This window comes from Nycticebus coucang, chromosome 12 (assembly GCF_027406575.1).
Source record: "Nycticebus coucang isolate mNycCou1 chromosome 12, mNycCou1.pri, whole genome shotgun sequence".
NCBI classification, from domain to species: domain Eukaryota; kingdom Metazoa; phylum Chordata; class Mammalia; order Primates; family Lorisidae; genus Nycticebus; species Nycticebus coucang.
The window spans coordinates 72,508,371-72,525,326 of record NC_069791.1 but is presented as its reverse complement, the minus strand read 5'-3'; the positions used below and the strand labels follow the sequence as shown (position 1 = coordinate 72,525,326).

General features: G+C 51.6%; 3 protein-coding genes and 1 pseudogene across 4 annotated transcripts in view; 1 reads left to right on the top strand and 3 right to left on the bottom strand.

Annotated features, from left to right (window-relative positions):
* The window catches only part of ORAI2 (ORAI calcium release-activated calcium modulator 2), a 204,060-nt gene that overhangs the window by 99,945 nt on the left and 87,159 nt on the right, over positions 1 to 16,956 (bottom strand). The window lies entirely within an intron of this gene.
* Positions 1 to 16,956, bottom strand: part of LRWD1 (leucine rich repeats and WD repeat domain containing 1) — a 92,765-nt gene that overhangs the window by 14,205 nt on the left and 61,604 nt on the right. The window lies entirely within an intron of this gene.
* On the bottom strand, positions 29 to 6,879 carry LOC128561993 (heterogeneous nuclear ribonucleoprotein K-like; annotated as a pseudogene). Its single transcript, XR_008373360.1, has 3 exons — positions 6,823 to 6,879; positions 1,972 to 2,086; positions 29 to 1,853 (listed from the first exon to the last, which is right to left on the bottom strand). The product of XR_008373360.1 is annotated as a heterogeneous nuclear ribonucleoprotein K-like (transcript).
* UPK3BL2 (uroplakin 3B like 2) lies at positions 8,362 to 12,910 on the top strand. The gene is made up of 6 exons (XM_053557509.1): positions 8,362 to 8,517; positions 10,388 to 10,540; positions 10,708 to 10,927; positions 11,450 to 11,526; positions 11,784 to 11,916; positions 12,611 to 12,910. Exons 1-6 carry the CDS (start codon positions 8,436 to 8,438, stop codon positions 12,714 to 12,716), a joined length of 771 nt encoding a protein of 256 aa, XP_053413484.1. The 5' UTR covers positions 8,362 to 8,435; the 3' UTR covers positions 12,717 to 12,910.

Genomic DNA, 16,956 nt, shown 5'->3' with positions numbered 1-16,956 from the left:
GCATGGAAATTTATTTATTATTATTATTTTTTTAGGTTCACTAAATTTATTTTAAAAATCATAAAACGTTTCTTACAAGAGAGCATAACATTCTGCACACTCCTCTGAACAGATGCCAGGGACATGTGGACTATTGTTACTTTTCCTCCCTGTCCCACCCCCCAAATGTTACAGTGACCACAAAGCAAGGTGTTCACAATTATTACATGGGGGGAACTTTTTTAAACCACCAACAATGAACAAAAAATAAAATTCACTCACTCTGCTGCTGTTTCAAAATTTTAATGTTAGTTTTTGCACATCCTCCCCCCCACAACCCTGTTTGTAAGGAACTAAAACATTACATCTGGTGAACAGCAAAGATTTCACTACACCTCAAATGCAGAACACCTGTGAAGCAGAGGAATGTTGGCTTTTTAAACAGAAGCAGATAAAAAAAAAAAAAGATGCAGGACTTCTTCAGTTCTTCACTAGTCTTAGAAATAGTCTTTCCAGAATACTGCTTCACACTGTTCTGCAGTAAATACTGTGCATTCTGTATCTGGTCCTGTGTTCCTGTAATGGTAATGATCCGATCTTTGGATCCTTCTAAAGGCTCATCGATTTTGATGGAAGCTCCCGACTCATGACAGATTTGTTTAATCCGCTGACCACCTTTGCCAGTAATAGATCCAGCCAAATCTTTGGGAATAGTTACTTGTGTAGTAATAGTAGGTCCACCAAGATCACCATATGAGCCACGACCCCCTGCATAGGAATAATCATATCCGGAGCCACCCTGTGGTTCATAAGCCATCTGCCATTCTGATGGGCTCCATGTATCTATTGCAGAATCCCAAGATTCATCGGCACTGAAACCAACCATTCCATCGTAAGGGTCTCCAGGTCTTCCTCTTCTGTCATAGGCCATTAGATCTCCTCCTCTAGGTGGTGGTGGTGGAGGAAGAGGGAGATTCCAAGCTCTGCTACCACCCTGGCCTCCTTGTCCAGGTGGAGGGGGAGGTGGTCTCTACAAGAGCTCATGTCATCATAATCTCTTCTGGATGGAGGCATGGGACGCCCACCCTGACCAGCAGGCATTCTGTCAAAACCACCTCTTCCTTGCCTTGGGAATCCCACGGGCCGTCCATGGCGGTCATCAAACATCATTGTAAAACCACCATAGTCATATGCTTCATCATAAAAATTGGGATCACAAGGCTGTGCACGTCCTTTGATGGGAGACTCAGATGATCTTTATGCACTCTACAACCCTATCAGGTTTTCCTCCAATAAGAACGACTCTGTCAGTGGAATGAGGACAGCATTCCTGGAACAGCTTGATTGTTGTTTGAGTGTTCTCTTGAAGTTCTTTGATTTTAGCACCTTTCACCCCAATAATTCCTCCTGCCAGACTCTGATGAATCAACAGTCTCAACTCACAAAGTCACTTCCTTTATAGTGCTGGTAATTTAAGCATTCCATAGCATCAGATTCGAGCCGGAGCTGGCTGGTTGCAGTGAGTGATGGCAACTGCAGGCCCTCTTCCAAGGTAGGGATGATTTTCTTCAGAATTTCTCCAATTGTTTCAATATCAGCACTGATGCTCAATATGCACTTGGGGCCACTGCTGTCTGGGACTGGAACTCTGGCATTGTAGTCAGTACGGAGAGCCTTAATATTCTTGCCTCCTTTTCCAATCACTGCCCCAGCATTCTTGCTCTGAAGCAGAATGCGTAATTCAACCATCTCGTCAGTGTTTCTAGACCTTTTAAATGCTTGTTCTTCTTCCATATCTTCTACGGGACGCTCACCAAATTCACCATTGGTTTCAGTGTTGGGGAAGGTTTCCTCTGGCTGTTGGTTTCCATTTTCTTATTTAAAGGGACACATCAATCGGTTATTATATTTCTTCGTAGAGCAGAACTGAAATGTTCTGGGCAGGACCAACAACTGACACCCTAATGCTGAAGTAGCCTATAGGCTGCAAACCAATGGGACACAGGCAAGACGTCGAGGTCGGTGCAGTAGAGAAGCAGAGGATAATGGCGTCCACAGTGCTGTCGCCTGGGGTGCCCTCCTCCTTCCTCGTTAGCGCACTCACTAGCTGAGGGGAGGGGAGCTGGCGTGGAAATTTCAAGCAGGTTCTTTGTGCGCAGCACGAATTAGTGATATATGGAGATGGTAGTTTTTTTCATCTTCAGTTGTCTCTGATACAGTTTATATGAAATAATTGTTCTGTTAACTGAATAAATTGCAAAAAAAAGAAAAAAGAAAAGAAAAAGAAAATTGCAGGGCCGGGCATGGTGGCTCACACCTGTAATTCTAGCACTCTGGGAGCTGAGGCGGGTAGATTGCCTGAGCTCACAGGTTCGAGACCAACCTGAGCCAGAGCCAGACCCCATTTCTAAAAACTGGGGGGCATTGTGGTAGGCACCTGCAGTCCCAGCTACTCAGGAGGCTGAGGCAAGAGAATCACTTGAGCCCAAGAGTTTGAGGTTGCTGTGAGTTATGACACCATGGCACTCTACCGAGGGCAACAAAGTGAGACTCTGTCTCAAAAAAAAAAGAAAAAGTTGCAACTGTTTCATTGATATTCTGAATGCTTGTAAGTAAATACAATTTTTGTTATAAAAAAAAAAGAAATGTACCACAAACTCAGAAGTAAAATGAATCCTTTGTTCTTGCAGACCCCAAATTAAACACAGATTAGAAAAAAGGAAAAGAGAGAGTCCTGCCTGGGGTTCAGGGGACGCTGAGGTTGATTCCCAGCTATGCCGCTGACCCCACCCTACCCTGGGGCTGCGGGAAGTTTCTCTATTGGGCCCAGTTTTCTGTGTGTGACTAATGTGTGTAATGACATTAGTCATATGGCCACCATGCTCACGTCTGGGGACCCACAGAGGTGATGAGTCGATGAGCAAGAATGTGCTTTCTTTTTATTTATTTATTTATTTATTTTTTTGGTAGAGACAGAGTCTCACTGTACCGCCCTTGGTAGAGTGCCGTGGCCTCACACAGCTCACAGCAACCTCTAACTCCTGGGCTTAAGCGATTCTCTTGCCTCAGCCTCCCGAGTAGCTGGGACTACAGGTGAAGAATGTGCTTTCAAAGGGGAAAATAAGTTCTTCCCATATCACAGCGTCTGCTTTCAACTGCCTTTCAAGAGGGAGAGAAAGAAAAAAAGTGTATTAAACGTGTGTGTGTGTGTGTGTGTGTGTGTGTACACATATAGTCACATGTGGCTTAACAACAGGGATCTGTTAGGAATGCATCGTTATGTGCGGTGCCTGTGGCTCAGTGAGTAGGGAGCTAGCCCCATATACCAAGGGTGGTGGGTTCGAACCCAGGCCCCGCCAAACTGCAACAACAAAAAAAAAATAGCTGGGCATTGTAGCGGGCGTCTGGAGTCCCAGCTACTTGGGAAGCTGAACCAAGAGAATCGCTTAAGCCCAAGAGTTGGAGGTTGCTGTGAGCTGTGACGCCACAGCACTCTGACAGCTTGAGACTCTGTCTCTAAATAAAAAAAAGAAATGCATCGTTAGCGATTTTGTCATCAATTAGAGCATCACAGGGTGTGCTCACTCTAACCTAAATGGAGTAGCCCCTGGCATACCTAGGCCATCTGGTCTGGCCTATGTCCCCCTGTACAGCATGAGACTGTACCGAACACTGCAGGCAGTTATAACACAAATCACCAAGCAAGAGGAATTTTCCAGCTCCACTATTTCCAGCATTGTATGTTGACTAATGGTCTGATGTTGACTGAAACATTATGTGGTACGTAACTCTGTACATACATACACAGAGAGAGAAATTGTTATACAGGTGGTCCTCAGGTTATGAACCAGATAGGTTCTGTAGGTTTGAATTTATACGTAAGTTGGAACACGTATGTTTACATATTAATACAATAGCCTTCATTCGTAAGTGCGAGTTGTATGTAAGTCAGATGTCCGTAACTTGGGGCTGTCTGTATATATGTATATATGAAGGAGAGGATAGGGAGCAAATCTAGCAAAATGCTGATGATTGTGAAAGCCGGGTGGCAGCTGCACTGGTGGGTGTGCCTTGCACTGGTCTCTCACCTTTACTGTAGGGATGATCATTTGTGTAATAAAAAGCTGAGGAAATGGCGGCACCTGTAGCTCAGTCTGTAGGGCGCCAGCCACATACACTGAGGCTGGCAGGTTCGAACCCAGCCCGGGCCTGCTAAAACAATGATAACTGCAACAAAACAATTGCAGGGCATTGTGGCGGGTGCCTGTAGTCTCAGCTGCTTAGGAGGCTGAGGCAAGAGAATTGCCTAAGCCCAAGAGCTTGAGGTTGCTGTGAGCTGTGACGGCACATCACTCTACTGAGGCACATCACTCTACTGAGGGCCACATAGTGAGACTTTGTCTCAAAAAAAAAAAAAAAGAAAAGAAAAGAAAAAAAGCTGAGGAAATGTAAAGAAAGCCTTCCAAGGCCTGCCTGGCCCATGGGTCCGGGTTAGACTCCCTCACACTCAGGTCCCCCCTCTTCTGCCTTCCAGCTTATGCCCACATGAAGGAGCTCTACTGTATCAGAGGCTACCTAGCCACTGATACCTGTCTGACCTAGCCATTCTACCTGTCTGACCTGTGTGTCCTGTGACGATTGTAGGTGACCTGTGTCTGAAGACCCCTGGCTAACTGCTAGCAGCTGCAGTACTCACTTTGTGGAGGGCCCTATGTGAGGTCTGGGGAGCCCCAGAGTGTAAAGGCCAGTTCCTGTCCCCAGAGAGCTTTCAGCTGGAGGAAGGGAGGGACGCTGGATGTGCATGGGAGTGAATTTGATGTAAATACATTAAGCACATTACACTGGTTATCAACTGGGAGTGCCTGCTGGGTGCTGGGGGGGCATTTGAAGGCGTGGACTTAAATGCCAAGTAGGGAGTGATTTCTGGTAGTGCCAATTCCCAGGGTAGAACTGAAGGATGAAAGTTGGCTGTGTTTTGGCTCGGCGCCCATAGCTCAATGGTTAGAGTGCTGGCCGCATACACTGGGACTGGCGGGTTTGAACCTGGCCTGGACCTGCTAAACAGCAATGACAACTACAACAACAAGAAAAAATAGCTGGGCTTTGTAGTGGGTTCCTGTAGTCCCTGTTATTTGGAAGGCTGAGGCAAGAGACTCACTTAAGCCCAAGGGTTTGACGTTGCTGTGAGCTGTGACGGCACAGCACTCTACCGAAGGCAATATAGTGAGAATCTGTCTAAAAAAAAAAAAAAGAAAGTTGGCTGTGTATGGAAGGTAGCCAGGGCCCCTACAAGAGAGATGGCAAAGGCAGAGGTGCAAAGCAGCACATGCATCATGAGAGGCCATCTGGTGGCCTCTGGCCAGGGCTTACCCATCCACCCAGGTCTCACCTGCCCTGGCTTTGCCTGCCTTCTTGAGCCTCTGCCTTGGCTTTAGCCTCCAGGACCCTTGAGGCTGAGTCAACCACTGGTGAAATAGAGTAATTTTAAAACTTGGAAAATCGGCTTGGGGCCTGTAGCTCAAGCGGCTAAGGTGCCAGCCACATACATCAGAGCTGGAGGGTTCGAATCCAGCCTGGGCCTGCCAAACAACGACAACTCCAACGAAATAAAACTTGGAAAATCTAAAACATTCTGTTAGCATGTCTGAGTAAAGAGTTAGTCACAAAAAACCTGTGGGGTAATTATGCAGTGTTGATACAAATACAGTATTTCACATTTTTGGAGTTCACTGTCATAAACAGTTGGCATAGCTCAAGTATTTTGGGAAAAAAATTATGTGTGTGGGCTGGCCATCAAATAGAGCATAAATGCATTATACAAACCAGAAAATGATCATAGTTGTTGGAAATTTTAAAACAAAGGACCCCACAAAGGAGAGAGTTGGTGCTCAGCCAAAGTGAATGCTGGGACCAGACCCATCGGCGACTTTAACGAGGCCCAAGCCAGGGGAGCTGAGGGTGGAAACAGACAGGGCTGAGGCCAGAAGTCATAGTAGATGAGGATCAGGTGGGGAGGGATCAACAGAGCCCAGTCACATGGCAAGATGGTGTTGCTATCTGCAGGACACACCCTTGGCCTGGGATGGGTGTTGTCATGGTGATGAGAACTGGTGAACCAGAAGAGGACTGTGAACTGTTGCCATGGGGAAGGGCTCTTGATCATTTATACAACTAGCTAGGTCATGATGTGTCATGTGATGTTTGAAGCCAGGCTGGAGGCGTTGATGGTCCATTCCTACAAAGAACAATAGCCCCCAGGTCTGGAAACCCCACTGATTTTCTCTATACTAATCCAAGGCTTGAATTGAGACAGGGCCCCTGGGACCTATAAGAAAGAAAATTAAAAAAAAAAAACAAAAACACAAAGAAAGAAAATTAGCTAACAATGGTCAGTAGCAGGGGCTGAATGTTTGTGTATCCTCCCAAATTCATACACCGAAACCTAAACCTGGGGATCCAAGGGAACCAGGGGATCTTTTGGAGGTGTTTAGGACTCAAATGGGATTAGTGCCCTTACAAACAAAGAGAGCTTTCTACTATGTGAGGAAACAGCAAGAAGATGCTATCTATGAACCAGAAATCATGATGCCAAACCTTCCAGTATCTTGATCTTAGACTTCTCAGCCTTCAAAATTATGAGAAAAAAATATTCCATGTGATTTTTTTTTTTTTTTTTTTAGTAGTTTTTGGCCAGAGCTGGGTTTGAACCCGCCACCTCTGGCATATGGGGCCAGCACCCTACCCCTTTGAGCCACAGGCACCACCCCTATTCCATGTGATTTATAAGCCACTTAGCCTATTTTGCTACAGCAGCCTAAATAAACTAAGGCAATTGCCTCCTACCTGCCCCAGAGAAGACGGGGCCCCAAGATGGTAGGCGTGCATGGCTGACTGGTCCATGAGCAGCAGGAAGGACACTGGTCTCTACAAAGGGCCAGAGCAACACCGAGAAAGAAGGGAGTCACTCAAGGGTTAGGGAAGAGGCTGGGAGGACTGTCTGGGAAGATTTTGCAAAGGAGGAGATATTTTAACAGCTTTCAAAGTAGCAGTAAGACCTTTCTCCTTGGGAAGGAGGTGATCCCAGGCAGGAAAACAGCACATGCAAAGCCTCAGAGGTGTGAGGGAACACTGGGCGCTCCAAGAAGGAAGCCACAAGGACAGAGGGAGGCTGACTGGGAAGATCTTGAACTTTAAGTACCCGATGACCAGTGATTTTCAACCTCTTTCTATCTTATTTAATTTTTTTAGAGACAGAGTCTCAACTTTATCACCCTCTTTAGAGTGCTGTGGTGTCACAGCTCACAGCAACCTCCAACTCTTGGGCTTAGGTGATTCTCTTGCCTCAGCCTCCCAAGTAGCTGGGACTACAGGCGCCTGCCACAATACCTGGCTATTTTTTGTTGCAGTTTGGCCGGGGTCAGGTTCGAACCCACCACCCTCGGTATATGGGACCAGCACCCTACCAACTGAGCCACAGGCACAGCCCAGACCTCTTTCTATCTTACTGCACTGGAAGTTTCCAGTCTGTCCTACTTATAACAGAAGTTCCCTCCAAAAGGTTTTCTTTCGTGAGTTGGGGTGGGCATCTTAATCTCCAGGGAACTGAGATATGTCCTCTACAGGGGAAGTCCCCTCTCCACCCAGGAATGGGGGCCATGGATGATGACAGTTATGGGTTTTCAGGAGAAAGAAGACACCTGGTGTGATTGGAGTTTTAGAAGGGTGGCTCTGTCCAGGTGTGGGGGCTGGGCTGAGGGGGGAGGTGCTGCAAACAGATGCGAGGTGGTTGCCATACTCTGCCCAACTGCCCTGGGCCCGTCTGGTTAACTTTCTGTCTTCAGGAGGGATTGCCCTGCCTGGTGGGGTCTGCAGATGGAGGAGGGAGGGCAGGATGAAGAGATGAGGTAGAGAACCCCCCTCCTGGGCCAGGCCACATGGGGACAGTAGGGCCACACATGGGGTATGATCTAATCTCCAGCTCTGCCCTGGCAGCTGGGTGCTCTGAGACAGCCCCACTGCCCCGGTCCATGCTAGGAAGTGGAGGAAACTCCCTTCCCCATGGGGCTGCAAGGAGCTCCAGTTGCCAGGTTGGGGACTGTTCGGATGAAGAGATGCCACAAGGTGTGACAGGATCATCATGGGCAGCCTCTGCCTTCTCAGCCCCTCCCTGGCCAGGCCCTCCCAGGGTGGGGGTGGGAGTGTCCAGGCTCATCTTGCAACTGATTGTTCTGTTCAGACCCTCCCTGGGTGATGCTGAGTCTATGGGGCCTGCAGATTCTGCCCCAAACCTGTCCAACCAGTTCTTTGGAAGGAGGGGGCACCTGGGAGGGGCAACAGGAGAGGCCAGGAGCAGCTTCCCCAGTCTAGTTAGGCAGAAGAGCCTTCAGGGCAGCGGACGCTTCAGACAGACCCTTGGACAGGACAGACTGACAGACGGCTGGGTGCTTGGCCTTGCCATGGGGCATAGCAGGGGACAGTCCCAGCTCCTCATGCCGCTGTTGGTACTGCTGACCTGTGTCCAGACCCAGATGGGCCTGGGTAAGTGCAGATGGGTGCTGGCTCAGGGTTGGGGACCAGGTCCAGGGTGGGTCAGGAGAGACAGCCCACCACAAACTACCACCAGACACACTCAGCTCTTCCTCAAGACTAGGGGGCCACAATGCTGCCTCTCTTCCTCGGAGTTCTCATCCCCAATTTTCACACATGGCTCTCTCCTTCCCTTTCCTCTTTCCCTGAGGAGAGGCGTAAAGAAGTCCTGGAGGTCAATGCCAGCCCAGGAAGCTCTGATGGGGCTGCAGGCATTGTTCCCTCATCTGCTTTTAAACTGGACAGGCTGAGAGGTGCAGCACTCCACCCCATCTCTGCCACTCCACTCCTCTTTCCAAACATTAAGTGCCTACCGCATGCAGAGTGCCCTGGCCCTCAGACTGGAGCCACCTCTCCACTCCCCCAGGAAGGTTCTAGCCTGAACCTTTGGAGTTGAGCTGAATCAATGGGAATGAATTGTACTAAACTGAAGGGGAGAGTCCAGCATTGAGGGCTCAAGAGAGATGGACACTGTGGGCCTGTTCTTTCCCTCAGGGGGCTCAAGGAGGAGGTGGGTGGTCTGAGTCCCCTCAGGCATAGGGCCCCAGGCTGCTTGTCCCTGCCCTATAGCTTTTCCCAAGGAAGGTTATGAGGACCTGAATGGGGACACAGTCTTGAAAGGGAAGATGTTTTGGAGCTTGCGTGGGAGGTGGCCCCAGAGCCCACAGACCCCTTTGGATAGTATCCAGCCTGAGGTCTCAGTCAGGGGACCTTCCTGCATCATCTCCTGAACCCCTTCCAAGCCTCTCATTAATCAAATCAATCTGGGCTGGGTGCGGTGCCTCATGCCTGTAATTCTAGCACCCTGGGATGCTGAGGCAAGAGGCTTGCTTGAGCTCAGGAGTTTGAGACCACCTTGAGCGAGAGCAAGATCTCATCTCTGTTAAAAATAGAAAAATTAAGGCTGGGTGCGGTGGCTCATGCTTGTAATCCTAGCACTCTTGGAGGCTGAGGTGGATTGGATTGCCAGAGCTCACAGGTTCGAGACCAGCCTGACCAAGAGCAAGAACCTGCCTCTACAAATAGCCAGGCGTTGTGGCAGGCACCTGTAGTCTCAGCTACTTGGGAGGCTGTGGCAAGAGAATCACTTGAGCCAAAAAGTTTGAGGTTACTGTGAGCTATGACGCCATGGCACTCTCCCAAGGGCGATAAAGTGAGACTCTGTCTCAAAAAAATAAAAATAAATAAAATAAAATAAAAATAGAAAAATTAGTCAGGTGTCACAGCAGGCGCCTGTAGTACCAGAAACTTCAGAGGCTGAGGCAAGAAGATCATTTGACCGCAGGAGTTTGAGGTTGCCGTGACCTAGGCTTGATGCTATAGCACTCTGTCTCAAAAAAAAAAAAAAAAGAAAGAAAGAAAAGAAAAGAAAGAAAAAACAATCTGACCCAGGTCAGGGGGCTGGCGGGACTCAAGCTCAAGATCACTGGACATGTCAGAAGCAGAGTCCAGCCTCCCAAAAGGCTCAGGAGAAGGTGTCTGCCACTGGCACGGGGCCTCCCGTGCCTCCATGTCTGCCCTTCCTTGGGTCCAGCCTAGCAGTCAGAGACCCCAGACCTCCCATAGTGCCTACCCCAGCAGTCTACCAGGAGAAGGGCCAGGGGCTGGACTCAGGCCACCCATGCAACAAAGTTGCCAGGAAGATGTCTTGATAATGCCTGACCCGACTTCCCAGGAAGTATCCCTAACTCTTCTGTCAGACCTAGGCTCGCAAGAGAGGTCTGTGTCTCCCACCTCAAACTGGGCTGAGGGCATCAGAGCTGCTGGGACTTGCTGCCTTGTTCATCCTCTTCCCTTTGTCCTGCCCCTTCTACCCACCCAGAGCACATCAGTTATGTGCCCCAGCTCTCAGAAGCCACCCTGGCGGGGAGGCTCACCCAGTCCACCTTCGCACTGGAGCAGCCACGGGGCCTATTCAGTGGCCCCAAAATCTCAGACAAGGACATCGTCTACCTGGTAGTGGCCTACAGCAATGGTGGGTGCCTCTGGGGCCGGGCCTGGGTTTTATTTCTATGAAATGGGCAGACGGGCCCGACAGGAGCAACAGGTGCTGGGGGCAATCAGGGAGGGGGTCAGACCTGGTGAGGTGGGGATGGGGTCCTGCCCGTGTGGCCCCATGTCTGACTGTGTTGCCACCCTCAGCCACCCAAAACTTTAAGGCCCCACAGAGTGTAGAGGATAGCCCTGTCCCTGCCAACTTCTCCTGGAGTCATTACTACCTCACACTGATGGCCTACCGGGCACTTTACTCTGGCAGCCAGGCCAGCAGCCAGCTCAGTGTTCTCCGAGTTGGCAACAACACCCACTGTGCCCCAACAACCATGGGCTGCAACTACCCCCTGCCGGGCCCAGGCCCCTACAGGTGAGTGGCTCTGCCTGCACCCAAACCTGAGCCTGGGGCAGCTCTCAGGAGGTTCACAGGGGCCCAGGTAGGGCACCTGGATTCCCACCCTAGCTCTAAAGAAAGGATGAGGAGGGGGTAGGGGCTGGGATGGTCTACCTAAATGATCCCATGTTTCTTGAGCAGAAGCCCCCCACCCCAAATTTCAAGCCATGGTCCCCATGGCCATCTGGACAACTCAGGTGGAGTCTCTCCATCCAGACACAGCATTTGCTGGGCAGTGACTGGCCTCGGCCCCTGGCTCCCCTCACTAAGTGCTTGATTCACTTGTGTTCCGTGCTGGGAGATCTAATCCCCTCCCCCTATTTTCCAAATCAGGGCCCATAGAGGGTGAGGGATGCACCCAAGGCGCACAGTTGGAAATGTCACACCTGGACTAGAATCCCTTCTGTTAGGAGTGGAGGGAACAGACCATAGACACCAGGGTCTGTTGGTTTCAGAACCTGGGGGACCCCTACTCCCAACATTGGGTATTCTGTTTAGGGTGAAGTTCTTAGTGATGAATGACAAAGGACCTGTGGCTGAGACAGAGTGGTCCAGCGAGATCCAGCTGCTCCAAGGTAGGAGCCAGAGGTGCAGGTCAAACAGTGGGGGCAGGGCCCAAGGTGGGGGGAGTGGCTGGAGGCTCCTGAGGACTGAGAACTGGAATGGGCTAGAACAGGCTGGACTGTCAATCAGAAGCACCTTGACAATTCTGGATCCGCAGGTGCCCCTCCTCCAGCCACACTCCACTCCTTTCCTCCTGGTCTGGATGTGGCAGAGTCCCCTTTTTGGGTCTAATGAAATCTCTTTTCCTGCCTGCCTGTGCGGCCCCCAGCACCACTCTCAGCCCAGGCGATCCAGGATGGCTGGGGGCCCCAGAGCCCAGGCACCATTGTCATCATTGCCATCCTGTCCATCTTCCTCGCCATCCTTCTCACTGCCCTTCTTGCTGTGCTCATATACACTTGGTGAGTGGACAGGGCTGAGCCCACCGGTGTCCCCTGGGTGTGGAGTCATGGCGGTTACTCCTTTCCTGTTCCTCCCTGCCCACCCCCTGTCCTCCTTCCAAGCGGGTATCTTTGCCCCCTGGTGCTGGCATCTGGGATTGCACATGGGGCAGGCAGGGGACACCCCTTGCTTTCAGGCCAAGTGTCTCCACAAGAATCAGACAGAGTTCTGTCCAAGGGGACAGAGTTCTGTCCAGGGGATGTCCAAGGGTCTTCCAGAAGAAGGGGAAAGCGGGGCCCATGGTAGGGTTAGGAGGGGAGAGAAGGGGCATTCAGGAAGGGGTAGGCAGGGAGGTGGGGAGGTGTGGGGGCTCCTGGGACAGGAGGGCTGCACGCAGCCTGGTGAAGCTGGGGGCCTAGATACCCAGCTGAGGACCTGGGCTACGTCCTGCTGCCTGCAGGAGCCAGTGATGGGTCTTGATCGGGGAGACCAAACAATAGTGTTTTAGAAGGATTGGGGGTGCTGGGGTGGAAGAGAGTGTAGGGGCCTGGCCATGACCATAGCCACGAAGGGAGGGGCAGGTTTGGCAAGATCTCCCTTTGGTTAACTCCACTCTGCCAGTGAAGCCTCAGTTTTCCCTGTGCTGTGTCTGAGAGACCTTCACCCAGCCCTTCAATCCCCATCCATGTGATTCCCTTTCTCCTCCCACCCAAGCTTCAACAGCTGCAGGAGCGCCCCCATCTCAGGCCAGGGTGAGACAGGGAATGTGAGAAGATACACCACCCACCATGAGTCCACTCCAGCTGCAGGGAGCTCCTGAGGACTTCTGGGGGTGTCATCTGTCCCCCAGCCTCTCCCTGGCCTGGACTCTGCAGCCTGGGCTGGGACAGGCCTTGAAGCTTCCTGAGCCTTGAGAGAGACTGTTTCTAGATAAAGGTGGCGGAAGCTTCCTAAGCCCAGAGCTTGGGCAAGTCCCTGTTAGAAATAAATGTCTTCAACACCTTCCTGCCTGTGCAGGACATCACACACTGGGACAATCTTCTTGTGCCACTGCCCCCAGATCTGGGATGGCTCTCAAGGAATGCAGGCCCAGGGACGAGGCTCAACACCTCAGCTCAGCAGTCACCTGGGGCAGAAGAAGCCACTCTGTGAGCCTCACTGCCCCTGTCTGTGAAAAGAGGACGGTAATCCTGGCCCCCTGAGGTGCAGTGAAGCTAAACCAAGGTGAACATGCCTTGGAAGCTGTGAAGACTATGGACCTGTCCCACCCAGCCAGCCTCTTCTTACCCAAAGGTCATGTGTTCAGCACTTGCCAACCATCCCATCCAAACGACCTCCTGTGGCCCCTCTTCCCAGCCTGCCTCTCTGCCTGGCTAGAGGACTCCAGCCATCTGCCTCCCCTTCCTCCAATTTCTTTCTGGAGTACACAAAAGGTGCAGCTTCTAGACCCGTGGTCCTCAACCCTTTTAGCACCAGGGACCAGTTTCATAGAAGACAACTGATTTATTATGGTCTCTGAGCAGTCAAACCTCTCTGCAAATGTTAATCTGTATTTATATCTGCGCCCTGGTGCTAGCATCATCAGCTCAGCTCCACCTCAGACCATCAGGCATTAGATTCTCATGAGGAGTGCACAACCTAGATCCCTCACATGCACAGTCAACAGAGAGGGTTCATGCTCCTATGAGAATCTGCTGCTGTTGCTGATGTGATAGGAAGTGGAGTTCAGACGGTGAGGAGAGTGAGAGGGAGTGGCTGTAAATACAGATGAAACTTTGCTCACTTGCCTGCTGCTCACCTGCTGTGCAGCCTGGTTAACAGACCTCAGACAGTACTGGTCCTCAGCCCAGGGGTTGTGGACTGCAATTCTAGACCTTACTCCACATGTCTCCACACTTCTGGGTGGGGCAGCCCAGCCTGGTAGGCAGGTGGGGGCAGGAAGTATGTGTGAAGCTGCATCTCCTAAGAGCAGCACAGACTCAGCCCTGAGCGGACCCCGGCCACAGACCTAATCCAGGGCACGCAGCCTTGCCCAACAGCACTGCTTCCTGCCAAGCCTGCAGACGGCAGAGGCAAGGTTCTGCCCTAAGGTGCCTCCCACTGCAGAGGGAGGACAGCACAAAGGAAGGAGGGATGGTTATCGAAGAGTTGGACTATCTGGGGTTTCAGAGACTTCCTGGGGAGGGGGAGAAAAAGCAGGACCCCCAGGCCAGGTAGGCAGGGGAAGGGTGCCCTAGCAGGAGCAGCAACATATTGCTGATAGGGGGGTGGAGAGAGCAGGTGAGGGACAGAGGAGAGGCTGGGAAACACCCATACCATGAGGAAGGGCCTCACCCTCTGGGGCACAAGGTCAGGGGAGGAGGATGCTGACTGGGTCCCAGATGCCTGCCTCTGAGTGGTGCAAATAGCCCTGATAGATTTATTATTCAGAGCAGACACATCCGTCCTGCCCTGGAGGAAATCTTTAAGTATCATGGGTACTCATCTGGGAAGTGCAGGCAGGGGACAGGGACAGATTGACAACCATTGTGAGTTAAGCTGTGGCCTTTTCATAGCCTTTTCAGAGCAGTTAAGAGCCCTGACTCTGGGACAGGGTGTCCCTGGAAGGGTTACTTACTCTCTCTGGCCCTCAGTTTTCCATTATGTGAAAAGCAAAGGTCAGGTGGATTGAACTCTAAGATCCTGCATTCTACAACCTTTATCCACGCCCGTGTGGGTCGAGCCCTAGCAGGAAACAGATGGCATGCTGACTTGCCGGGTAATTGAGAATGTTTGTAGGGGTGTGGGCAACATCATGGGGACAAAGGAGAGAGGGTAACCCAGGACTGGCTCTAATGGGGCTGATGGGAAGAAAGCAGTGATGGTTCCAGAACCAGCCAACAATCACCATGGGTTAGGGTCCCCAGCAGGAGCAATGGCGAAGGGATGACTCCCCCAGAGGGAGTGGGCCTCTGTCCTCCTGCCCTCTGATCTCTGCTGGTGACTGCACTAGATCTCACTAGAGCCAGAGGGCAGGGGCCTCTGAGGGGCACTGCCCATGTTGGTCAGCCTCCTGGGCACAGTGCAGGATGGAGAAGGGCAAAAAAGGACCCAGAGGGGCACAGCTGCCTTTGTGCTGATCCCATGGAATCAAAGCCTTCCTGCTTTCTGGTCTCCAGACAGGAGAGGGGACAGACAGAGAACTGCAGGGGTTGGGTGGGGTTGTGCAGAGGGGACACTGCAGGGGCTGACCCTCAAGTCTCAGAGGACAGGGAGATTTTGCCATTTGGAGAGGGCAGGGCCCCCAAATGTCCCCTTCTTCATCTTCTCGCCTCTCCCTTGAGAAATACGTCCTCCCCCGAATTCCTCCTGAGTAGAACCTGCCCACTGTGCTCCAGGATTGGGAAGTGGGGAGTGCAGGGTCCTCCCCCATCTGGAGTTCACGCTTGTGCAGCTGAGCTTACCACTCCCCGCACCCCCGTGTCACTGGTGGTGTCTCATGTGCTGGGCCTGCACCCTCTTCCTCAGTTCCCACTCCCTGGGCAGACCTCCTTCCAGTGCCTCAGCCCCGCAACCTCCTGTCATGCCTGCTGACAACCCTGGTCTCTCCCCTCAGCTGCATCTCCTATGTCCTTGGCCCCCTGGAAGTCTCTGACTGGACATCCCAGAGGGCCTTTGTGCCAGCACAGGCAAGCCTGAAGTTGCTCCCAGCCCTATCTTCCCCCAGGTTACCTGGTCTTCCTGTCCCCAAACTGAATGCTGGACAGACCCAGATAACCTTTCTCCCCAACTACAGGCCAGATTTACCCCTTCCTCCCCCACAACAGAGACAGCCTGGCCACAAAGACTTAAGTCATCTCCTCAGGATCTGCCATGTGCTGAGTCCAGAACCTGAACCCAGGCGTGGTAGAAAGTCCAGTATGGGGTGGTTGGGGTTCCCTCCCAGTCAGAGTCCTGGTTGGAAATCCCGGCCATGCCAGTGCTGGCTACTCTGGGTTCTTCTGGGGCCTGGGAGTCCAAGACTGGCTAGATGGAAAGGCCTGAGCCAGGGCACCTGGCCCCTTAAAGCCACTGATCATTTTCTCTATGGAGCAGGAAGGGAGCCACATTGTGGGATCTGCTTATGGAGAAGGTGGATGTCAGGGCTCCAGTTCTGCCACCCTGCCTGCCCTGCCCTGGGCCTCAACCTCCTCACTCATGAAAAGAATGGATAAGAGGAAAAAGGATGCCCAGCTCTGGCCCTTAGATCACTCAGTCCCTCCCCATTCACTCACTCCCTCCCTCCCTCTCATACTCATCAGACAGTCACCAACCTCAGCCAGCCATGCTGGACACTGACAGGTAGTCCTGGCCTTCAAAGGCCTTCTAGTTGTCTCAGTGGCAACTAGACATGCACCGAGGTGACAGAGGCCTTCGAAGGACAGAGAAACACTCCATCTGCCAATCCTGCCTGGAGGATGCTAAGAGGAAGGGTAGAGTTGTGGTTTTGAAGGATGGGTAAGAGGTCTGTAGATGGAGGAGCATGAGGGCTCCTGTAGGATGGCAGAGGCTGGTGGGTGACACCGGCTCCCTCCCACTGCCCACAGGGAGTGGCCACACCAGTCCATTCAGCGCTCCATGTCTTGAACAAATTCTTAGGACAGGGCGGTGCCTGTGGCTCAAGGAGTAGGGTGCCAGTCCCATATGCCGGAGGTGGCGGGTTCAAACCTAGCCCCGGCCAAAAACCACAAAAAAAAAAAAAAAAAAAAAAATTCTTAGGACAAACCTGGGAAAACAAACTTGGGTACATGATTTTTTTTTTTTTTGACACAGAGTTTCAAGCTGCCACCTTGGGTAAAGTGCCTTGGTGTGTTAGCTCATAGCAATCTCCAACTCTTGGGCTCAAATGATCCTTTTGCCTCAGTTTTTCTTTTCTTTTCTTTTTTCTTTTTAGAGACAGAGTCTCACTTTATTGCCCTCGGTAGCGTGCCATGGTGTCACACGGCTCACAGCAACCTCCAACTCCTGGGCCTTGCCTCAGCCTCCCAAGTAGCTGGGACTACAGGCGCCCGCCACAATGCCCGGCTATTTTTTTTGTTGCA